General features: G+C 45.4%; 1 protein-coding gene across 1 annotated transcript; it reads right to left on the bottom strand.

Annotated features, from left to right (window-relative positions):
* Nucleotides 1-573: 573 nt before the first annotated feature.
* LOC121571520 lies at nucleotides 574-3,691 on the bottom strand. Its single transcript, XM_045222237.1, has 13 exons — nucleotides 3,381-3,691; nucleotides 3,054-3,166; nucleotides 2,881-2,952; nucleotides 2,706-2,789; nucleotides 2,442-2,588; nucleotides 2,278-2,358; nucleotides 2,021-2,170; nucleotides 1,831-1,901; nucleotides 1,673-1,742; nucleotides 1,288-1,386; nucleotides 1,083-1,163; nucleotides 888-992; nucleotides 574-705 (listed from the first exon to the last, which is right to left on the bottom strand). Exons 1-13 carry the CDS (start codon nucleotides 3,535-3,537, stop codon nucleotides 574-576), a joined length of 1,362 nt encoding a protein of 453 aa, XP_045078172.1. The 5' UTR covers nucleotides 3,538-3,691.
* Nucleotides 3,692-25,835: the final 22,144 nt, after the last annotated feature.

Genomic DNA, 25,835 nt, shown 5'->3' with positions numbered 1-25,835 from the left:
TAGTACAGTATCACACATCACAGTACAATGTCATAAAGCGTGGGCCTGTAGTACATGTAAATCAACTAAAGTTGGTTTTTATTTCCATATGCAAAGAATAAAGCATAATTGTTCATGTAATAATATAATTACATAATATAATAACAACTCCAGGAATAGGAAATAGTGATGAAATAATCAAATAAATGAAAAGACAGAGACAAATGCTTTTGAACTACCATTTATTTTATTTGAAAATGTAAAATTCAGAGCAAAGTAATGTAGTGCACTAGTGTCTAGAGCACTGTTAGGTGGCAAAGTGTGACAAGAATCCTGTGGGGGAGAGAAAACAAGAGAATACATGAATTTAATAGGTGTTTACTAATTAGGGTTCAACGAAGCACTTCAAGTCCTCAATTCCAGAGAGAGAGAGAGAGAGAGAGAGAGAGAGAGAGAGAGAGAGAGAGAGAGAGAGAGAGAGAGAGAGAGAGAGAGAGAGAGAGAGAGAGAGAGAGAGAGAGAGAGAGAGAGAGAGAGAGAGAGAGAGAGAGAGAGAGAGAGAGAAGTGTGGCCCTTCAGGTCTCTGCAGTAGGACTACATGCTGGCCATGAGGTACTCGAGGTGGTACTCCAGGAGACTGGAGAGCTCAGTGACCAGAGACTCTCGGTTAAAATACCAGGCCAGCTGCTGCCCAAACATGTCATCTAGCAGAGCCATCAGCCCGCCCTGAAGGGAACACCACACAACACATAGAAAATGGCTCTGAGCTACTAGCTTATCAAGAGGAGAGAGACAATGAGAGTTACTCCCCCTAAAAACGGCATTGAAACCCTGTTAACCAGGAACGAGTAAAGAGGAAGTAAACTAGTAATAAGGAAGAAAACAGGAAGTAAACTCTTGAGTCTTACATTGAGCAGCAACAGGTATCTCTCAGCCTTTGGCTCAATGCTGGCAACAGTGGGCAGGAAGGAGTACAGGAGAGCGTACAGACGCTCCATGAACCCACCAGGTTGCTAAAGTAAACAGAGGAGGAGAGAAGAGAAATTGAAGTGAAATTGCTAATAGACAGACATCTAAACATTTACCAGCGAGATGCTACTTACCACCATCAGGGATTTCTGAGCTGTCATCATCCGAAACAGCACCAGCTCAAAAAGGACATCTATCAGGTTAACATGATGGATCTAGGACAAGAAAACACGTTTGGAGAAAATAGGAATGATTTCAAATAGATCAGCTACTGTGCCGTATAAAAGACATGCATGTGGAAGAACTCAAAGTGAGACTTGAAAGAGTTAATTAACTCACATTTGCCTCAGCCAGCTCCCTCTCAATGTCAATCTGCTTGGAGGGGTCACTCAGGTAGTCCACAAAGTCGTTATAGGCACGGATGAATTCGGCCTCGTCCTATCATAAAGCAAAGAGCAGTGATGTTAGTGCACAGAACACATTTCACACCGAGGACGTTCTCTTTCCCTTGAAGGACAATGAGTTAGTGAGCTACCATCTGGTGGACCTGAACCAGTGCGCCCAGTAGGACCTTTCCCCGCCACAAACAGATGGTTCCTACTCAGGGGTGGAACCGAGCAGGGTCTAGAGAAGAGGGAAGAGTTAGGGTGAGACACCCATCTTACTCTAGGAGACAGACAGAACAGGAAGACACAGAGAGTCAAAGAAAAGTGGGTCCACTCACAGTAAAGGCCTGGCGCAGGGAGACGAGCCTCAGGCCGATGTCCTCCACTCTCTTGGTGGTAAGGTAGAGGCTGTGGAAGAGAGGGAATGGAGCATGTCAATGGGGAATAACAGCATTGTGACCACTATCCTTCAGCATCTGACAAGCTCAGACTATACACACATTTAGAGGGACTCACTTTAGCAGAGGAACCTCCCCTCTCCTCAGGCAGCAGGTCCTCCTCCCAGCCCTACAATAACAGAACAATTATTCAACATCAGTGACCAATGTAATGACATGACAAACAATGGGTAAATCGAAGGATCTTAATGCTACTAGTCAATAGTATGTGTGTGTGTAACATCTGACCTCATAGCAGTTGTGGCCCTCAGGCTCTGGCTCAGTGAACTGCTGAGTGGTGGGCGTAGAGACGGAGGCAGCCTCCGACCACGCCGAGGAGGAGAGCAGCCCATCCAGCCCCATGTGGAGAGTGGCGTACACCACCGAGACATCAGTTTGCTGCTCAAAACACACACACACAACACACGTTAATAGAAAACAGACCATATCTAATGGAAAATGCCCTGTAATTTCTATTCTATATACATAGGAAATTGTTTATTTACCTGGTAGCAGCCATGCGTCACGGCCACAGACGTCTCGTGGCGGAGGTGAGACGCATACTGGGTCACCCTGCCAGCCACATACTGACAGAGAGAAACGACATGTTAAGGCCAAACGGAATAAGTGAAGAAAATCTAATACTAATTCAGTAGTATTTACATCTTACCTGGATCCAAGAGATGGACTGCACCTTGGTGGCACAGTAGGGGATGCCCTCTGGACTAAGTCTGTGTGTCTCCTTGGAGATGGCCCACACCAGTTGAGTCTCCAGGCCTCGAACCCTACTCGCATGGTGCATCCTCACCACCACCTGCTGTGGAGTGAAACAACATCAACAAAACAACATCAGCCATCGCTGTAACATATTTCCATCAAGATCACATGACACTGACGATGTAGATTAGGATTAGGTAGTGACAAAGACACATACCTGGGATCCCCCACGCATGTAGGTGATAATGGGGCTGATGAACTGGAAAGTTCTCCAAGCTTTAACCACCGGACCTGCATTGTTCTGCACAAGAGGGGGTTGACATTACAATACATTCAGGTTAGAAACAGCAAACATTGCAACAGTGATGTGACTGTGTGTGTGGGTCTCTTACCCTGATCACAACAGGCCCACAGTACAGGGAGCTAAACCTAATCGGTATCAACTGCCAATTACCAGTGGCCTCCTAAAGCAGAAAGCAGACAACAAATATTTTTAGAATGTCAAAGTGACAGAAATTGAATATCTGGGATACTTTTCAAACATTAAACTTTCTGAAAATTGTACCTCAAGGATAGTCGGCACATCTGGCACCTCCTCAAGGATGGCTGGCAGCAGTGGTACATCCAGCACATCATCCAATGGCACAACCAACTGGACCTCATCCAGGACAGTTGATTCTAAAATTAGGAACATTGGAATACAAACAAACAAATGTTAGGATGTAAAACGTAGCGAGCTAGCTAGTACTACTAGTTCAAAAGTGCATCTCTTAGCAAAAGTCACTAAAGTCAACGTTAGCTTGCAAGTATGGATTACAGAAATACACAACATTTCACAAATTACATTTATATTGTTAAATGTGGTAAAATAAGAAGTTTAAACTCAACATACCCTCGATGTCTCTGTCCACCTCCCGACGATTGCGAACCCTGCAAAACGGAAAAAGACAACAAAAACAACCCACAAATGAATTTGAACAACCTGTCGACGCAGTAGACCGCCGACGTCCACGCACTCTCTCCGCCAATTTTGAAAAGCACCCAGGCATTTTCCAGTCGATCTTTCAGTCTCAGGTCTCAAAAATCTGTCATGTTTGTTGTTGTTGAACAGCAAACTGAAGGTGTTGTTGTTTTCGAACAGAAAACGTTCAATAGAACGCCGAGATGTTCTATCGGTTCGATGTCTCTTGGCAACACATATTTTAGAAAATTGTTGTTTACAAAATTGACAGCTGTGTTGCCATAGAAATGAGTTTGGAACTCTATGCTTACCATTAGAATTCTATAAAAATTCCATTCCTACTCATCATTCTAATTCTATTGACCCTATTTTGTCACCAGAGGATTTCCTATGTTGTTGGTATAATATAAAACAAAAATACCAAATGTTATTTTTAAGTCACTATCTAGGTCAATGGCCCATTGAAATGTTTTAGCATGTTTCATGGAAGTTGTTGTTGAACTTCTGAAAGTCTAGGCTTTGACTCAGTGGATAATAAAGTATTGTGGAGCACAGACAACCCGGTTTAAAATATATTGACCAAATTCAGACAAGGGGGGCAAAGCCACAGCCCACTGAGGTAGGAGAGCACTGAAGTATCTGCATAATAATAATCCATATCTCTTTTATAAACAGGATAGTATCATTGATTATATAAAAGTGCATGTATGAATAAGTCTGATTGACCTTTTTTCATGGCAGGTTCACCTTCTGAAGCCGGACGAGGTTCCCAAAGCGTGCTGCGCACCCACCAAGCTCAGTCCCATCTCCGTACTCTTCTACGACGACAACAACAATGTGATCCTAAAGAAGCATCGTAACATGGTGGTCAAGACTTGTGGATGCCTGTGACACCTGTGGTACCCCATATATTCTACATCATTTTTATAAACTTGACTACCATTGTTCCAAAAGATACAAACGGGGTAATATACCTTGCAGCCAGCAGTTGATAGCAATAATCTGGCAATATGTGTATAAATAGTATGTATCTACACTGAACAAAAATATAAACGCAACAATTTCAAAGATTTACTGTGTTACAGTTCATATAAGGAAATCAGTCAATTAAAATATATTCTTTAGGCCCTAATCTATGGATTTAACATGACTGAGAATGCAGATGTGCATCTGTTGGTCACAGATACATTTTTAAATAAAGATAGGTGCGTGGATCAGAAAACCAGTCAGTATCTGGTGTGACCACCATTTGCCTCATGCAGCGGGACACATTTCCTTAGCATAGAGTTGATCAAGCTGTTGATTGAGGCCTGTAGAATGTTGACCCACTCCTCTTCGATGGTTTTGCGAAGTTGCTGGATACTGGCAGGAACTGGAACACGCTGTCATGCACGTCGATCCAGAGCATTCCAAACATGCTCAATGGGTGAGATGTCTTGTGAATATGCAGGCCATGGAAGAATTGTGACATTTTCAGCTCCCAGGAATTGTGTACAGATCCTTGCGACATGGGACTGTGCATTATCATGCTGAAATATGAGGTGATGGCAGCTGTTGAATGGCACAACAATGGGCCTCAGGATCTCAGTCACGGTATCTCTGTGCATTCAAATTGCCATCGATAAAATACAATTGTGTTTGTTGTCCGTAGTTTATGCCTGCCCATACCGTAATCCCACTGCCACCATGGGGCACTCTGTTCACAACATTGACATCAGCAAACCACTCGCAACGCAACGCGAGATTCATCCGTGAAGAGCACACTTATTCAGCGTGCCAGGGGCCATCGAAGGTGAGCATTTGCCCACTGAAGTCAGTTACGATGCCGAACTGCAGTCAGGTCAAGACCTTGGTGAGTACAACGAGCACGCAGATGGGCTTCCCTGTGACTTTTTCTTACAGTGTGTGCAGATATTCTTCAGTTGTGCAATCCCACAGTTTCATCAGCTATCCAGGTGTCTGATCTCAGACGATCCCGCAGGTGAAGAAGCCGGATGTGGAGGGGCTGGCGTGGTTACACGTGGTCTGCGGTTGTGAGGCCAGTTGCACTTACGGCCAAATTCTCTAAAACGAAATTAACATTAAATTATCTTGCAACAGCTCTGGTGGCCATTCCTGCAGTCAGCATGCCAACTGCACGCTCCCTCAAAACTTGAGACATCTGTGACATTGTGTCGTGTGACAAAACTGCACATTTTAAAGTGGCCTGTTATTGTCCCCAGCACAAGGTGTGCTGTTTAATCAGCTTCTTGATATGCCACACCTGTCAGGTGGATGGATTATCTTGGCAAAGGAGAAATACTCACTAACAGGGATGTAAACAAATTGGTGCACCAATTCTGAGAGAAATAAGCTTTTTGTGCGAACTGAACATTTCTGGGATCTTTTATTTCAGCTCATGAAACATGGGACCAACACTTTACATGTTGCATTTATATTTTTGTTCAGTATAATATATTGATTATTTAATGTGAGAAGGGTATATGAATAACACCTCCTTCATAAAGAAATCCTCAATTGAGATTTTCAAATTGGACTTATAACCATACTTCACTCCTGATTAAACTATTCAAATCTACAGTAATTCAGATAATTACATCACCCTTTGTCATATATTCTATGTATCCAATCAAAGCTGTAAAGTACTGTGACATAAGTGCAATGCTAAATTTCTACCCTTTTGATGGCTATGTTGTCTTGTTGAACCATGAATTTATCATTGTCTCTATTAGATGTACTACACATGGTTCAATTAAAAAGCTAAATATATGGACTATATATGCGTGGCAAAAAAATTTGTGCATTTCTTTAATTATACTTTTAACCAGCATACAGTGGGGAAATAAAGTATTTAGTCAGCCACCAATTGTGCATGTTCTCCCACTTAAAAAAGATGAGAGAGGCCTGTAATTTTCATCATAGGTACACGTCAACTATGACAGACAAATTGAGAATTTTTTTCTCCAGAAAATCACATTGTAGGATTTTTAATGAATTTATTTGCAAATTATGGTGGAAAATAAGTATTTGGTCACCTACAAACAAGCAAGATTTCTGGCTCTCACAGACCTGTAACTTCTTCTTTAAGAGGCTCCTCTGTCCTCCACTCGTTACCTGTATTAATGGCACCTTTTTGAACTTGTTATCAGTATAAAAGACACCTGTCCACAACCTCAAACAGTCACACTCCAAACTCCACTATGCCCAAGACCAAAGAGCTGTCAAAGGACACCAGAAACAAAATTGTAGACCTGCACCAGGCTGGGAAGACTGAATCTGCAATAGGTAAGCAGCTTGGTTTGAAGAAATCAACTGTGGGAGCAATTATTAGGAAATGGAAGACATACAAGACCACTGATAATCTCCCTCGATCTGGGGCTCCACGCAAGTTCTCACCCCGTGGGGTCAAAATGATCACAAGAACAGTGAGCAAAAATCCCAGAACCACACGGGGGACCTAGTGAATGACCTGCAGAGAGCTGGGACCAAAGTAACAAAGCCTACCATCAGTAACACACTACGCCGCCAGGGACTCAAATCCTGCAGTGCCAGACGTGTCCCCCTGCTTAAGCCAGTACATGTCCAGGCCCCTCTGAAGTTTGCTAGAGTGCATTTGGATGATCCAGAAGAGGATTGGGAGAATGTCATATGGTCAGATGAAACCAAAATATAACTTTTGGTAAAAACTCAACTCGTCGTGTTTGGAGGACAAAGAATGCTGAGTTGCATCCAAAGAACACCATACCTACTCTGAAGCATGGGGGTGGAAACATCATGCTTTGGGGCTGTTTTTCTGCAAAGGGACCAGGACGACTGATCCGTGTAAAGGGAAAGAATTAATGGGGCCAGGTATTGTGAGATTTTGAGTGAAAATCTCCTTCCATCAGCAAGGGCATTGAAGATGAAACGTGGCTGGGTCTTTCAGCATGACAATGACAATGATCCCAAACACACCGCCCTGGCAACGATGGAATGGCTTCGTAAGAAGCATTTCAAGGTCCTGGAGTGGCCTAGCCAGTCTCCAGATCTCAACACCATAGAAAATCTTTGGAGGGAGTTGAAAGTCCGTGTTGCCCAGCGACAGCCCCAAAACGTCACTGCTCTAGAGGAGATCTGCATGGAGGAATGAGCCAAAATACCAGCAACAGTGTGTGAAAACCTTGTGAAGACTTACAGAAAACGTTTGACCTGTGTCATTGCCAACAAAGGGTATATAACAAAGTATTGAGAAACGTTTGTTATTGACCAAATACTTATTTTCCACCATAATTTGCAAATAAATTCATTAAAAATCCTACAATGTGATTTTCTGGATTTTTTTTCCTCATTTTGTCTGTCATAGTTGACGTGTGTCACGATCGTTAGAGTGAGTAGATCAAGGCGCAGAGTGAGATTTGTACATCTTATTTAATTAAGTGCACACACAATAAACAAAACAACAAACGATACATGAAGTCCACGGTACAAACACAAAACCAACTGGAACAAGATCCCACAACTATTGTGGGAAAACAGCCTCTATAAATATGGCTCCCAATCAGAGACAACCAGCAACAGCTGACACTCGTTGCCTCTGATTGGGAACCACTCTGGCCAACACAGAAATACAATGCATAGAATATACACACCCTGGCTCAAATTATAGAGTCCCCAGAGCCAGGGTGTGACAGTACTTCCCTAAAGGCGCGGACTGCGAGCGCGCCTAAACATAAACAAACCAGGGGAGGGCTGGGTGGGCATTCCTCCTCGGAGGCGGTTCCGGCTCGGGCTTGCACACCACCCTCCAATAATCCCCCGTAGCGCCCCTGATCCGGTCTGGCCCCGCTGGCTGGAGCTGGACTGGACATCGTAGGAGCGGATTGCTTAAGCTCTGGTGTGGAGCAGCTGACCGGAACTTGACCAGGCACCGGTGACCCAGGCACGGGTTGTGCCGGACTGAAGACGCGCACCCCTGGCTTGGTGCGTGGAGCAGGAACGGTCCGGACCGGGCTGACGATGCGCACTCCTGGCTTGGTGCGTGGAGCAGGAACGGGCCGGACCGGGCTGACGATGCGCACCCCTGGCTTGGTGCATGGAGCAGGAACGGGCCGGACCGGGCTGACGATGCGCACCCCTGGCTTGGTGCGAGGAGCAGGAACAGGCCGGGCCGGGCTGGCGAAGCGCACCGTAGGCTTGGTGCGAGGAGCAGGAACAGGCCGGGCCGGGCTGGCGACGCACACCGTAGGCTTGGTGCGAGGAGCAGGAACAGGCCGGACCGGGCTGGCGACGCACACCGTAGGCTTGGTGCGAGGAGCAGGAACAGGCCGGGCCGGGCCGGGCTGGCGCGCGCACCGTAGGCTTGGTGCGAGGAGCAGGAACAGGCCGGGCCGGGCTGGCGACGCGCACCGTAGGCTTGGTGCGAGGAGCAGGAACAGGCCGGGCCGGGCTGGCGACGCACACCGTAGGCTTGGTGCGAGGAGCAGGAACAGGCCGGGCCGGGCTGGCGACGCACACCGTAGGCTTGGTGCGAGGAACAGGAACAGGCCGGACCGTACTGGGAACACACACCACTGGCCTTAAACGGGGATCAGGAACGGGCCAGACCGGACTGGCAATACACCTCAGTACCTCTCGCCGTGCCTCTACAACTTCCTTCCCTAATCTCACCAATGGCTCCCGTAACCCGGTGGCCTTCTCTCCTCGTCTCCCATTTCGCCCTGTGGCAGCCTCCTGCTGCCCAGTCGCCCATGCCGTGTGCCCCCCCCTAAAAATTTTCTGGGGTTGCCTCTCGTCCGTCCGACGATGACACTGTTGACGCCGTTGCTCCTCTCTCGCCAGGGCCTTAATCTTAGCCCATGGCCCTTTGCCCCCGAGCATGTCCTCCCAGGACCACGATTTGCCCACCTGGGCCATCGCCAACCTCTCCAGCTCCTTTCCCGGCACTTCCTCCCATGTCCAGGCCGCCTGCTCCTGGACACGCTGCTTGGTCCTGGTATGGTGGGATCTTCTGTCACGATCGTTAGACTGAGTAGACCAAGGCGCAGCGTGAGATTTGTACATCTTATTTAATTAAGTGCACACACAATAAACAAAACAACAAACGATACGTGAAGTCCACGGTACAAACACAAAACCAACTGGAACAAGATCCCACAACTATTGTGGGAAAACAGCCTCTATAAATATGGCTCCCAATCAGAGACAACCAGCAACAGCTGACACTCGTTGCCTCTGATTGGGAACCACTCTGGCCAACACAGAAATACAATGCATAGAATATACACACCCTGGCTCAAATTATAGAGTCCCCAGAGCCAGGGTGTGACAACGTGTACCTATGATGAAAATTACAGGCCTCTCATCTTTTTTAAGTGGGAGAACTTGCACAATTGGTGGCTGACTAAATACTTTTTTTCCCCCACTGTACGTTAGTAGCAATGGAAAATACCAAATTATCTTTTTTTTGCCGTTTTCTATATACAGAGGATCCAATACACAGGAATGTGTCATTGTCAACAGATTTCTGGAGGATTGTGTACTGCTATATTTGTAATAAAATAAACTAGAATATTTCTTGTAGAGGTTGATTTGATGCAGATGTGAGAGTAAATGCCAGTGAACACAGACCTCCAGAAACTGATCGACACTCCTATCCTAGACAGTGTCACCCCTCTTCAGCTACATAGCATTGCAGTATATTGGAAATACATTTGAAAATACTTATAAGTATACATTTGTCTGGTATCAGTATAGACGGAATGGCGTTTAACTTGCATTCGGAAGTAACGATTTTCTGCTAGCATTAGAAGGCATACATATTCTCTCACACACACAAAACGTAGTCACTGCTTTCCTTCAGAATGGATCAAACAGGCAGAGGAATGCTTTCATATATATTGCTACGTTTATTGTAAATGGTCAAATGCAAAAAACAATTGTTACAACATGGACCCGGAGACTATCAAAAGTGATTTTGGCATTGTTTCGACCAGGGCCTTTTACAGGCAGAACAAGGCTCAGTCTTGGGCAACTAACAAATCCTTTCCACTATGACACCATTGTCAAAGAAAGCAGAAATGATTTGCACAAGAGTGTATGGGAGGAGGTATAGAAAAGAGTTGGGGGGCAAAAGTAGGACAGCGGTACACAGATGAGATAAAAGTAACACCATGAAACTTTTAGACGTGTAACAGTCTAGATGGTATTGAATCAGGAATGAATGAAGGAAGCGGCATAGGGAAAAGGGATGTAGGTAGAGTGGGCTCATAGAAGTAAGATGGGTGCTTCAATAGAGTCTGAAGTTGAGGGGTGGTTGGACATATAAGATGGGGTGCTGGTGTGCTTCTGCCCCCCCCTTTTAGGTCATTGTAACACAAATATTCCCCCACCCATGTCCAGGGGTCTCAGTGTTTTGTCCCTTGACGCCATTCAGTCCCAGTTGCAGCGCTCAAATCGTTGTCATTGTATGTCTGTGAATCACAATGTGAAAGGCAATGAGTGACAACATTTCCACATATTGAGCCATATGAAATACAGTTGAAGCATAGGGCAAGAGTTTGCTGCTAACATGTATACTGTGAGTCTGAATGATGAGAGCATCTTATCCCAGCTGTAGGTCCATTGTGTGTGTGTGTGTGGTCTTTTAAGCCTCAACAGCAACCAGCTCTGGAGGTATTGGGGACTTGGGATGCTTGCTGTCAAAGTGCTGCTTGAATGTCTTTGGGTCCGGTATCTGTGTCTGTAAGGGTCAGGTAAGGAATGAAGGATATCAACAATTGTTGGCTGAGACTGAATTTTCAGGTGACAAAAAAATAAGCAAAAGCAAGAAGATGCATCAAACTACTACACCTCACACAGGCCAGTACAATGGACTAGACATGAAAAGAAACCTAAAAAGGTAGGGGACGTCAAACATTCAGGCTGCTGCACAGACTGTGGAGGCTCTAGTCTACAGCGACCAGTTAAATTGTGTTTGAGAGCATTATTTTACTCTCCAAATGGTTAAATGAGTGAGAAATAGATGTCATTGTTGCAATAGTTTGTGAGTGGGCAACATACTGTATACTATCATCTTAAGTTGACATGTTGAATTATTTTGGCATAGTAAATTATTGTATATTCCGCTAATTTCCCGAATGTGGACTGTGGACAGTTTGTGTTACTACAAGCCTGCATTTTCACCCCATAAAATGTAGTGGAATTACACATCCATTTTACCTCAGATTGGTGATGTTAGTATAAAAGTTTATAGTTATCACAATGACTGTAAAAACTATTGGTCGCTAAAGAAATGACAGACCATGTAAAATACTGTTAGTCACTAAAACCAGCTAGAAAGACCACGTAAAACAGCTGGCTAGTATGCCCTCACCCGTCTGAGCGGTTGGCTGTGAATGCCCTCACCCGCTATATACTTATAACTGATTGGTTTGGTTCTGCGCACTATAGTGCTGTTCGGTTAGAACATGGTGTTGAGGCCCATACTAAACACTTGGTCACCACCACACGCACACATGCAGACACAGCTGTTTGTATTTGAGGATGTTTATATGATTGTGGTAATCCGAATAACTTGGAATCTTATTGTTGTGGTTCTATAAGACAAAGATATGCACACATGTATACAGTATTAGTTAAGGGTTATAACTATGCAATATAGATATACTGTATGTACAGTAACAGTCAAAAGTTTGGACACACCTACTCATCGTTCAGGAAGATTATATAGCTAGTAGGGTTGACCCCATTTATTCGACTGGTCGATTTTTTGGTCGATAGGCTGTTGGACGACCAATATTTCTTTAGCGGAGCAGTAGCAAAAAATTAATGTACAAATATTATGGTGTACAAAACACCTGTCTGATTCGCGCCAGTCTGAGTGGACTAATCCATTGTGGAGACCGTGGGGATGGCACAGTCCATCACTCTAAGACGTGTTACTGAAATTGCATATGGTTATATTACATAAGAACAATGGTGCAAGAATAAAAATAATATCATTTTATAACAAATGCACTTTCTCCCGCGTTGGATAGTGGTCACTGTCTGCAGTTCTGAAACACATCAGTGCTCTGTTGAATTGGTGCCTTTTCCTAGACCATGTTGCTATGTGCATAATAGCACATTGAATCTGCGTATTGTTGTTGAGAACAATGTGGCGGAAGCAGCAGCAGAATGAAGAGATGAGAAAACAGCCCTTGCCTTATTGTCTAAGAAAAGTGAGGAGAGGAAACCCCGACTTAATTAGGTCAATAATCAATAGCTTAACTGTTAAATGTGCCTGGCTTTATAAATGATCCATATACAGTTGAAGTCGGAAGTTAACATACACATTAGCAAATACATTTAAACTCAGTTTTTCACCATTACTAACATTTAATCCTAGTATAAATTCCCTGTCTTAGGTCAGTTAGGATCACCACTTTATTTTAAGAATGTGAAATGTCAGAATAATAGTAGAGAGAATGACTTATTTCTGCTTTTATTTATTTCATCACATTCCCAATGTGTCAGTGTAATGAATACTCGGACAGAGTGGTAAGATCCAATCGCAGAACAGCGATGCTTTATTAGAGTACAGACAAGGGAATAGCTTAATCGTGGTCGGGCGGGCTGGGGTCAAAACCGGGCCAGGCATAGACAGGCAGAGGTACCAAGGGAGTGGGCGTAGTCGTAGTCGAGGGCACAGGCACAGGGTCAGAGTACGGTAATCACTGGGATAGACAAGCAGAGGGTTAAGCAATACGGGGAGTCAAACAACAAGGCACAGGTCGGTTACACGGGTAATCAAAAACAACAAACTCTTAGCAAGTCACAATGGAACAATACCTCGCACCGACTGAACTTCTGAGCACACCTTATATCCTACCCTAATTACGGACAGGTGTGCTCAGAACTCAGGTGAACCAGATCGAGTCTGATGACTCCCCCTCTCTGTAGATTGGGGAAGTGTCAGACTCTGTCTAGACCCAGCCAACCCACGATCCCTTACAGTATCCCCCTCCCCAGGGCCGGCTCCTGACGGCCTTCTACCTCTACCGGGTGGTCTTCCTCTGGGTCGGGGTCCGGGATGATCTGGGTGTTCAGCGTGGAAAGTGGCCTTGAGAGCGGGGTCTAGTATGTCCTTAGCAGGGACCCAGGACCGTTCCTCAGGTCCATATCCCTCCCAGTCCACGAGATATTCGATGCCCCCTCGTCTCCGTCTTGACTCCAGTATCTCGTGGACTGTATAGGTCTGGGGTACGGTTTGGTTCATCCTCCAAAGGTGGTGTAGTAGGTTGTTGAGCAATTGGTGGGTACATCGGGCTATAATGAACAGGTTTCAACAGGGAGACGTGGAACGTAGGGTTTATCCTGTAGTGTCGAGGGAGTAACAGACGGTAGGTGACAGGGTTAATACGTCTCTGTACCTTGAAGGGACCAATGTACCTGGGTTGGAGCTTCTTGCAGCTCCGTCGGAACCGCAGGTCTCGGGTAGACAGCCACACTCGCTGCCCGGGTTGATAAGTGGGAGTGGGTCTCCGGCGTCGGTCGGCGTAGGTCTTTTGCTGTTGTGAGGCTTGACTGAGATGTTGATGGGCCGTCTCCCAGACCTGCGCACTCCGACGGAACCACTCGTCCACCGCCGGTACCATCCCTGATGCGGTATCCCACGGGAACAGGGGTGGTTGATACCCTAGAACACACTGGAAGGGCGTTAGGCGTAGGGAGGTGTGAATGAGTGAGTTCTGAGCATACTCTACCCAAGGAAGGAATCGGCTCCACTCTTGCGGCTGCCGCGAACATTGTTGTCGTAGATATTTCCCAATTTCCTGGTTGAGTCGTTCTGTCTGCCCATTGGCCTGGGGATGATATCCGGAGGTTAGGCTAACCGAGATGCCCAAGCGTTCGCAGAAGGCCTTCCATACCCGGGATACAAACTGGGGTCCCCGGTCGGAAACAATATCCTCCGGGACACCAAACTGCCGGAACACCTGGGTAAACATAGTCTCAGCCATCTGAGTGGCGTTAGGCAAACGGGTCATGGGTACCAACCGGCACATCTTGGAGAAACGATCGATGACCACGAGAATTACTGTATGGCCCTCTGATTCTGGTAGGTCGGTAACAAAGTCCATTGCAATGTGCGACCAGGGTCGTTGAGGAGTTGGCAATGGCATCAGCTTACCCTCCGGTAGTGCACGAGGTACCTTGGCCTGAGCACATACTGGACAGGATAAGACATAGTCTCTGACATCATCTGTGAGGGAATCCCACCAGTATTTTCGGCTGATGAGTCGTGTAGTTCGAGTGATTCCGGGATGACGAGATCCCAGCGACGTGTGGCACCATTCCATCAGTTGAGGTCGAAGTGGAGCTGGTACAAACACCTTAGACACCGGGGTTTCTGGAGGAGCTGGTTCCACTTGTAAGCTCTCCTGAATAGTGTCATCAATAGCCCACCTCACCGGACCAGCACGGCAACTCATGGGGAGAATAGGTTCTGGCTCCACGGGTCTTTCCGCACGCTCGAACCGTCGGGAAAGCACGTCCGCCTTACCATTCTTGGACCCGGGGATATAAGAGACAGTGAATCGGAAACGGTTGAAGAATAAAGACCACCTTGCCTGTCGGGAGTTCAGTCGTTTGGCACTGTGAAGATACTCCAGGTTGCGGTGGTCCGTGAGCACTTGGAACGGATGCTCTGCTCCCTCCAACCAATGTCTCCACTCCTCCAGTGCTAACTTCACCGCCAGTAATTCCCGATTACCCACGTCATAGTTCTGCTCGGCCGAATTCAGTTTCCTAGAGAAGAAAGCACAGGGTCGTGATTTAGGTGGCTCACCTTGGCGTTGGGATAACACGGCTCCAACTCCAACCTCCGAGGCGTCCACTTCCACGATAAACGGTAAGGTAGGGTCCGGCTGACATAAAATAGGAGCGGTGGTAAAGCGTTGCTTCAACGTCTCAAACGCACGCACTGCCCCCCTCCGTCCAGTTCAGACCGCGACCCTTGTAGCTGGTCATCGCCAACAGGGCGCTGCGGTTGTGCTGAAATTACGCACGAACCGTCTATAGTAATTGGCAAACCCTAAGAATCTCTGGAGCTCTTTCACCGTCTGGGGTTGAGGCCAGTCTTGTACCGCTTGTACCTTGGATTCATCCAGTTTAACCCCCGTCGGGAGTGAGTATGGCCCCAAGGAAGGAAATCGTAGTGACATGGAATTCACTCTTTTCTACCTTCACGAACAGAGAATGGTGTAGGAGCCGATCCAGAACCTGTCGTACATGGGACACATGTTCACTCAGAGAGTTAGAATAGATTAGGATGTCATCAATGTAAACTATAACAAAGCGATCAATCATGTCCCTGAAAATGTCATTCATGAACGCCTGGAATACTGAGGGCGCGTTGGTAAGTCCATAGGGCATGACACAATATTCATAGTGTCCTCGATGTGTGATGAAGGCGGTCTTCCATTCATCCCCTTCTCTAATGCGCACCAGATTGTACGCACTCCTGAGGTCCAGTTTACTGTAGATAGAGGCCTGCCCCACCTGCTCGAGGGCTGCTGGGATCAAAGGGAGAGGGTAACGATTTTTTATGGTAATATCGTTCAACCCTCGATAGTCTATACAAGGACGCAGTCCGCCATCCTTTTTCTTCACGAAGAAAAAACTGGATGCGGCGGGAGACGTGGATGGGCGAATGGCCCCTTGCTGTAGCGCCTCATCAATATACTTGCTCATCGATTCTCGTTCCGGCTGTGACAACGGGTAGATTCTTCCACGAGGAGGAGTAGCCCCGGATAGCAGATCAATCGCGCAGTCCCAGGCCCGATGAGGTGGTAACACGGTAGCCCTCTCCTTGGAGAACACCTGCGCGTAATCCTGGTATTCTGGTGGAACAACAGTAGACACCGCACCCTGCGCATCCTCCACAGTAGACGCTTTGCAAGGTAACTTGAGACACTCTGCCCTACATACCTCACTCCACGCTGTGATATCGCCAGATTTCCAGGATATGACCGGATCATGGGTGACGAGCCAGGGGTGGCCGAGAACTAGCGGCTCCCGTGGAGCGGAGATGACAAAAAAAATGATGTTCTCATGGTGTATGGAGCCCACTTGTAACTTGATTACCTGTGTACGGTGCGTAATGAACCCAGTGCCCATGGGCTCACCGTCTAGCGCGTTGACTCGCATGGGAGGTTGAATTGGGATAAGTTGAACTCCCAACTCCTCAGCAAGACCCATATCCAGAAAGCTGGCAGCCGCTCCGGAATCAATGAGTCCTTCCAACCTGCGCACTTTCTCTCCGACAGATAAGGTCACTGGCACATACATTTGTTTCGATGTAATGTTCAAAACTTGAGTCTCACTCACCGGTTTGGCAGTTCCGAGGCGATATCCTGGGGTACGGTTTGGTCGTACCGGACAAAGACGAACGAAATGACCCGACTGACCACAATACAGGCATAGTCCGTCTTGCCGACGTTGTTGTCTCACCGAACCTTGTAGAGGTGACCGTCCCAGTTGCATAGGTTCCTCTTCAGATTCTCTCCTCCGCTCTGTCGATTGCTTAGGACCAGTGATCGAGGGCTCCCGGACTGTGGATACCTTGTGTTGCACTATCAGATTATCAATAGAGATGGCTACTTTGATAAACTCATGTAGCGCAGTGATATCTCCTCGACAAGCCAACTCAGTCTGTACGTCCTTGCGCAGCCCTCTTCGGAAAACGGTGAGCAACGCAGTCTCGCTCCATCCGCTACCGGCTGCTATAGTACGGAACTCTAAAGTGTAGTCGGCTACTGTGCGACGGCCCTGCTGAAGTTCGCATAGTTGGTCTCCCACACTACGCCCAGATACTGGGTGGTCGAACACCTCTTGGAACAGTCTCTTGAACTGAACTTCCGCATTCAACTCGGGGACCTCAGCTGCTCAAAGCGCAGTAGCCCAATCCAGTGCTCTTCCCGTTAGCAGAGAAATCATGAAATCCACCCTGCTACGGTCATCGAGAAACATAGTACGATTATACGACATATACTGTACAGGGACGTCTGGAGTAGAAACCCCTGACATTTGCCAGGTTCCCCGTCATACCTTGTTGGTAGAGAAATCGGAGGTACATGACGAGGACTGACCGTGCTCGGGGTGGTGCCTTCAGCCGCACCAGCGTTGAGTAGCTGCAAGAGTTCATCCATCCGTTTCTCCTGTATCTCCCATCACCTCTGTAATTCCGCTGGATCCATGGTAATGGCGAGGTATTCTGTAATGAATACTCGGACAGAGTGGTAAGATGCTTTATCAGCGATGCTTTATTAGAGTACAGACAAGGGAATAGCTTAATCGTGGTCGGGCGGGCTGGGGTCAAAACTGGGCCAGGCATAGACAGACAGAGGTACCAAGGGAGCGGGCGTAGTCGTAGTCGAGGGCACAGGCACAGGGTCAGAGTACGGTAATCACTGGGATAGACAAGCAGAGGGTTAAGCAATACGGGGAGTCAAACAACAAGGCACAGGTCGGATACACGGGTAATCAAAAACAACAAACTCTCTCTCTCTCTCTTTCTCGGAACAAAACGCTTAGCAAGTCACAATGGAACAATACCTCGCACCGACTGAACTTCTGAGCACACCTTACAGTGGGGAAAAAAAGTATTTAGTCAGCCACCAATTGTGCAAGTTCTCCCACTTAAAAAGATGAGAGAGGCCTGTAATTTTCATCATAGGTACACGTCAACTATGACAGACAAAAATAGAAAAAAAAATCCAGAAAATCACATTGTAGGATTTTTAATGAATTTATTTGCAAATTATGGTGGAAAATAAGTATTTGGTCAATAACAAAAGTTTCTCAATACTTTGTTATATACCCTTTGTTGGCAATGACACAGGTCAAACGTTTTCTGTAAGTCTTCACAAGGTTTTCACACACTGTTGCTGGTATTTTGGCCCATTCCTCCATGCAGATCTCCTCTAGAGCAGTGATGTTTTGGGGCTGTCGCTGGGCAACACAGACTTTCAACTCCCCTCCAAATATTTTCTATGGGGTTGAGATCTGGAGACTGGCTAGGCCACTCCAGGACCTTGAAATGCTTCTTACGAAGCCACTCCTTCGTTGCCCGGGCGGTGTGTTTGGGATCATTGTCATGCTGAAAGACCCAGCCACGTTTCATCTTCAATGCCCTTGCTGATGGAAGGAGGGTTTCACTCAAAATCTCACGATACATGGCCCCATTCATTCTTTCCTTTACACGGATCAGTCGTCCTGGTCCCTTTGCAGAAAAACAGCCCCAAAGCATGATGTTTCCAACCCCATGCTTCACAGTAGGTATGGTGTTCTTTGGATGCAACTCAGCATTCTTTGTCCTCCAAACATGACGAGTTGAGTTTTTACCAAAAAGTTATATTTTGGTTTCATCTGACCATATGACATTCTCCCAATCCTCTTCTGGATCATCCAAATGCACTTCAGACGGGCCTGGACATGTACTGGCTTAAGCAGGGGGACACGTCTCGCACTGCAGGATTTGAGTCCCTGGCGGCGTAGTGTGTTACTGATGGTTGGCTTTGTTACTTTGGTCCCAGCTCTCAGCAGGTCATTCACTAGGTCCCCCCGTGTGGTTCTGGGATTTTTGCTCACCGTTCTTGTGATCATTTTGACCCCACGGGGTGAGATCTTGCATGGAGCCCCAGATCGAGGGAGATTATCAGTGGTCTTGTATGTCTTCCATTTCCTAATAATTGCTCCCACAGTTGATTTCTTCAAACCAAGCTGCTTACCTGTTGCAGATTCAGTCTTCCCAGCCTGGTGCAGGTCTACAATTTTGTTTTTGGTGTCCTTTGACAGCTCTTTGGTCTTGGCCATTGTGAAGTTTGGAGTGTGACTGTTTGATGTTGTGGACAGGTGTCTTTTATACTGATAACAAGTTCAAACAGGTGCCATTAATACAGGTAACGAGTGGAGGACAGAGGAGCCTCTTAAAGAAGAAGTTACAGGTCTGTGAGAGCCAGAAATCTTGCTTGTTTGTAGGTGACCAAATACTTATTTTCCACCATAATTTGCAAATAAATTCATTAAAAATCCTACAATGGGATTTTCTGGATTTTTTTTTCTCAATTTGTCTGTCATAGTTGACGTGTACCTATGATGAAAATTACAGGCCTCTCTCATCTTTTTAAGTGGGAGAACTTGCACAATTGGTGGCTGACTAAATACTTTTTTGCCCCACTGTATATCCTACCCTAATTACGGACAGGTGTGCTCAGAACTCAGGTGAACCAGATCGAGTCTGATGACTCCCCCTCTCTGTAGATCGGGGAAGTGTCAGACTTTGTCTAGACCCAGCCAACCCACGATCCCTTACAGTCAGAAGTTTACATACACTCAATTAGTATTTGGTAGCATTGCCTTTAAATTGTTTAACTTGGGTCAAACATTTCGGGTAGCCTTCCACAAGCTTCCCACAATAAGTTGGGTGAATTTTGGCCCATTCCTCCTGACAGAGCTGGTGTAACTGAGTCAGGTTTGTAGGCCTCCTTGCTCACACACGCTTTTTCAGTTCTGCCAACAAATGTTCTATAGGATTGAGGTCAGGGCTTTGTGATGGCCACTCCATTACCTTGACTTTGTTGTTCTTAAGCCATTTTGCCACAACTTTGGAAGTATGCTTGGGGTCATTGTCCATTTGGAAGTCCCATTTGCGACCAAGCTTTAACTTCCTGACTGATGTCTTGAGATGTTGCTTCAATATATCCACATAATTTTCCTTCCTCATGATGCCATCTATTTTGTGAAGTGCACCAGTCCCTCCTGCAGCAAAGTACCCCCACAGCATGATGCTGCCACCCCCGTGCTTCACGGTTGGGATGGTGTTCTTCGGCTTGCAAGATGCTTTTCCTCCAAACATAACGATGGTCATTATGGCCAAACAGTTCTATTTTTGTTTCATCAGACCAGAGGACATTTCTCCAAAAAGTACAGTCTTTGTCCCCATGTGCAGTTGCAAACCGTAGCCTGGCATTTTTATGGCGGTTTTGGAGCAGTGGCTTCTTCCTTGCTGAGCGACCTTTCAGGTTATGTCGATATAGGACTTGTTTTACTGTGGATTAAAAAAAAGTGGGGAAAAAAAGTATTTAGTCAGCCACCAATTGTGCAAGTTCTCCCACTTAAAATTAAAAATCCTACAATGTGATTTTCTGGAAAAAATATCTCAATTTGTCTGTCATAGTTGACGTGTACCTATGATGAAAATTACAGGCCTCTCTCATCTTTTTAAGTGGGAGAACTTGCACAATTGGTGGCTGACTAAATACTTTTTTTCCCCACTGTATACCTTTGTACCTGTTTCCTCCAGCATCTTCACAAGGTCCTTTGCTGTTGTTCTGAGATTGATTTGCACTTTTCGCACCAAAGTACGTTCATCTCTAGGAGACAGAACGCGCCTCCTTCATGTACGGTATGATGGCTGCGTGGTCCCATGGTGTTTATACTTGTGTACTATTGTTTGTACAGATGAACGTGGTACCTTCAGGCGTTTGGAAATTGCTTCCAAGAATGTACCAGACTTGTGGAGGTCTAAAGAACATTTTCTGAGGTCTTGGCTGATTTATTTTGATTTTCACATGATGTCAAGCAAAGAGGCACTGAGTTTGAAGGTAGGCTTTGAAATACATCCACAGGTACACCTCCAATTGACTCAAATTATGTCAATTAGCCTATCAGAAGCTTCTAAAGCCATGACATCATTTTCTGGCATTTTCCAAGCTGTTTAAAGGCACAGTCAACTTAGTGTATGTAAACTTCTGACCCACTGGAATTGTGATACAGTGAATTATAAGTGAAATAATCTGTCTGTAAACAATTGTTGGAAAGATTACTTGTGTCATGCACAAAGTAGATGTCCTAAACAACTTGCCAAAACTATAGTTTGTTAACAAGAAATGTGTGGAGTGGTTGAAAAACGAGTTTTAATGACTCCAACCTTAGTGTATGTAAACTTCTGACTTCAACTGTATATCTACAGAAATAAGTCAGATCCTGCTTCTGTTGCCTGTTTGAGTGTTTGTTTAATAGCCTAATGGTTCTGTGAGCACCAAGGCTCACACAACATCATGTCAAGTAAACGATTTCACAAATTCGGCTGTTTTTAATCTTTGCTTTGCTGTAATAAAGGCTTTACACTTTTTTTTCATTAGAACAGCCTCTCTGGTATCTTTATAATTAATTTAGTGTTGTTTACATTGTTCCAAAGTGTCAGAATTAATAATAATGATAATAATAATAACCCTGCTTTTTCTTGATATCCTTCTTATTGTTATTATTACTATTATTATTATGATCATCATTATAATAAGTATTGCCATTATCATTAGTAGGCTTAGTATAGCAGCCCGAGCTGTAGGCCTAAGAGCATATCCTGTTTAGTCTTAATACTGTAACTTATTTAGGCCTATATTTCAATGCTTATATAAGCTACTGTATCAATCAATCTTTCATTCGTTCATGTCATCACACAGCATATGAGTCATTCATGATTTGAAATGCAATCAAGCATGTTAGTTTTAAAATAAAATAAAGCGAGCTTAGAATAATTAGCTTAAACAATAAGCCGTTACATTTCGGAAATTGCATTCACAAATGAATGTGACTGTTTTTAGTCTTTGCTGTAATAAAGGCTTAGCAAAAAAACGTTACAACAAACTCTCTGGTACGCTTATAATGTAGTTATTGTTGTTTACGTTGTTCCAAAAGGTCCGAAAATTATATTGTAATCTACGCAGCACCTGTTTGGCACACATAATATGCATGCAGCGCTTGCTCCTTACCTTATTTTTCTTGATCTAGAATATTTTCCACAACTAGTTAAATTCATTCCACACATTGACTTCCCCTTGACCTCATGATGAGCAACCAGTAAACATTCCCAGTTTCGAGTTTATTTGTCACGTCCTGCACCCCTGCAGTCTCTATGTGGACACAGAGGAGGGTGAGCCTCAAAGAGTTAATACTATGGTCAGGGTCAGGGAATGCTCTGCAGATGGGGAGGGTATTTCCCACAAAGTGGATTTCTTGATTATTATACCATTGAATAAAGAGGCAAGTTAACTCAGAATACTACACCAATACCTGTGCAGTAGCAATGTAATGTCATATAGTATTTGTAATTGTTTAGTAAATACATGGAAATGGAGATATGCTGTTTTGGTGTACCTCAAGATTGTATCACTCTCTCTCTCTCACACACACACACGCACACGCACACGCACACGCACACGCACACACATTGTTTTATCTCTATCAGACCGGTCCTTGTCAGCTGGGTGGGTAGGCTTGGTGGGTCGAAGGGGCCCCTGCTCCAAACAGCCCTTCATGGTGACCTTCTTCAGGGCCAGCCAGGCCCCCTGTCGCGCCCTGAATCCCAACCCCCGCAAGAAGAAGCCCAAATATGACTGTCCCCTGCCCAGTATACATGGTGAGGTCATACAAGGTCAGGGGACAACACTGGTTTTTGGTGTTGTTGTTAAGCTTGTTTTTGCAGAGTTTAAAGGGATAGTTCATCCAAATTACAAAATTACTTAACTTGCGTTTACATTTAATTGTGTCTTTATTTTAAATCCAATGCATCCAAAGCATGCTTTACAGTCTGTCCTGTCTCATAACATCTTTTTTGATCCCTTTCAGATCACAGCCACGTCAACAGTGGGCGTCAGGCTTGTAAGAGACATTAATTATATGTGAGCTTTAGTGACCTAGGCTGGAAGGTGAGCTTCTGTCTCCCTTAACTACTCAATCTACTGAATAGATAATATCATGATCTAAAATTGTATCACCTTATTTGCTGTAACACACAATTAGCAAAATAAATAACAATGTAAATCACAATATGGGGATGAGGTAGTTGGGTGGGCTAATTACAGATGGGCTGTGTACAGGTGTAGTGATCGGTAAGCTGCTCTGACAACTGATGCTTAAAGTTAGTGAGGGAGATAAGTGTCTCCAGCTTCAGAGATGTTTGCAGACCGTTCCAGCTATATACAGCAGAGAACTGGAAGGAATGGTGGCCAAAGGAGGTGTTGGCTTTGGGGATGACCAGTGAGATATACCTGCTGGAACGCATACTACGGGTGGGTGTTGCTATGGTGACCAATGATCTAAGATAAGGCGGGGAATTGCCTAAAAGTGATTTATAGATGACCTGGAGCCAGTGGGTTTGGCGATGAATATGTAGTGAGGGCCAGCCAATGAGAGTGTACAGGTCACAATGGTGGGTAGTATAGCATTCGATTGAAGAGCATGCATTTAGTTTTACTAGCGTTTAAGAGCAGTTGGAGGCCACGGAAGGAGTGTTGTATGGCATTGAAGCTCGTTTGGAGGTTTGTTAACACAGTGTCCAGTGAAGGGCCTGATGTATACAAAATGGTGTCGTCTGCGTAGAGGTAGATCTGAGAGTCACCAGTAAAAAGAGCGACATCATTGATATACACAGAGAATAGAGTCGGCCCGAGATTTGAACCCTGTGGCACCCCCTTAGAGACTGCTAGAGGTCCAGACAACAGGCCCTCCGATTTGACACATTGAACTCTATCTGAGAAGTAGTTGGTGAACCAGGTGAGGCAGTCATTTGAGAAACCAAAGCTATTTAGTCTGCCAATAAGAATGCAGTGATTGACAGAGTCAAAAGCCTTGGCCAGGTCGATGAAGACGGCTGCACATTACTGTCTTTTATCGATCGCGGTTATCATATCGTTTAGGACATTGAGCTTGGCTGAGGTGCACCCATGACCAGCTCGAAGAGGGGGATGACCGCGGCAGCTTTCCAAATCTCTGGGGATCTCAGACGATACGAAAGACAGGTTGAACAGGCTAGTAATAGGGGTTGCGACAATTTCGGCGGGGTCCAGATTTAGCAGCTCTTTCAGGACATCAGCTATCTGTATTTGGGTGAAGGAGATGTGGGGGCGGGGGGGGGGCATGGGCATGGGCAAGTTGCAGCGGAGGGTGCAGAGCTGTTGGCCGGGGTAGGGGTAGCCAAGTGGAAAGCATGGCCAGCCGTAGCAAAATGCTTATTGATATTCTCGATTATCGTAGATTCATCGGTGGTGACAGTGTTTCCTAGCCTCAGTGCAGTGGGCAGCTGGGAGGAGGTGCTCTTATTCTCCATGGACTTTACAGTGTCCCAAAACGTTTTGGAGTTAGTGCTACAGGATGCACATTTCTGTTTGAAAAAGCTAGCCTTTGCTTTCCTAACTGATTGTGTATATTGGTTCCTGACTTCCCTGAAAAGTTGCATATCGCGGGGGCTGTTCGATGCTAATGCAGTACGCCACAGGATGTTTTTGTGCTGGTCAAGGGCAGTCAAGTCTGGGGTGAACCAGGGGCTATACATGAACTCTAACATTGGTTTCAATGGGAATGACGGTAAATGGCTCAGACATTTATGGCAAACTGAAACTAAAATAACCAATTTACCTGAGTCTACAATGGCAGTCTTAAAATAGAGTACGGATAGTGAGAAGTAACTTTCAAGACTGAAGCAATTGTGCCCTATAGTGGTGGACTTTATACTGTACCAGGTTACTACACAACTAACATACACTGAGTGTACAAAACATTAGGAACACCTGCTCTTTCCATGACATAGACTGACCAGGTAAATTCAGGTGAAAGCTATGATCCTTTGAACGGGGTATGGTAGTAGGTGTATCAAGAATGGTCCACCACCCAAAGGTCATTCAGCCAACTTGACACAACTGTGGGAAGCATTGGAGTCAACATGGGCCAGAATCCCTTTGGAACGCTTTCGACACCTTGAAGAGTCCATGCCCCGACAAATTGAGGCTGTTCTGAGCACTGGGGTGCAACTCAATATTAGCAAGGTGTTCTTAATGTTTTGTACACTCAGTGTATGTAGGCCTCCATGTTTTTAAATAGTACAGTATCACACATCACAGTACAATGCCATAAAGCGCGGGCCTGTAGTACATGTAAATCAACTTAAAGTTGGTTTTTATTTCTATATGCAAAGAATAAAGCATAATTGTTCATGTAATAATGTAATATTAGCCTCATAACAACTCCAGGAATAGGAAATAGTGATGAAATAATCAAATAAATGAAAAGACAGAGACAAATGCTTTTGAACTACTATTTATTTTATTTGAAAATGTAAAATTCAGAGCAAAGTAATGTGTGTCTAGAGCACTGTTAGGTGGCAAAGTGTGACAAGAATCCTGTGGGGAGAGAAAACAAGAGAATACATGAATTTAATAGGTGTTAACTAATCAGGGTTCAACGAAGCACTTCAAGTCCTCAATATGAGAGAGAGAGAGAGAGAGAGAGAGAGAGAGAGAGAGAGAGAGAGAGAGAGAGAGAGAGAGAGAGAGAGAGAGAGAGAGAGAGAGAGAGAGAGAGAGAGAAGAA

The sequence above is a fragment of the Coregonus clupeaformis genome, chromosome 8, assembly GCF_020615455.1.
Source record: "Coregonus clupeaformis isolate EN_2021a chromosome 8, ASM2061545v1, whole genome shotgun sequence".
NCBI lineage: Eukaryota > Metazoa > Chordata > Actinopteri > Salmoniformes > Salmonidae > Coregonus > Coregonus clupeaformis.
The sequence above is the reverse complement of the archived record's forward strand: the minus strand, read 5'-3'. Positions and strand labels throughout refer to the sequence as shown.

Excerpts from the sequence above, each read along its gene's own strand:
- LOC121571520 (XM_045222237.1), bottom strand. The coding sequence starts at position 3,537 with ATGCCTGGGTGCTTTTCAAAATTGGCGGAGAGAGTGCGTGGACGTCGG. Across the intron at positions 3,167-3,380 it reads GGTGGACAGAGACATCGAGG|AATCAACTGTCCTGGATGAG; the intron begins GTATGTTGAGTT and ends TCCTAATTTTAG. Across the intron at positions 2,589-2,705 it reads ACATGCGTGGGGGATCCCAG|CAGGTGGTGGTGAGGATGCA; the intron begins GTATGTGTCTTT and ends TTCACTCCACAG.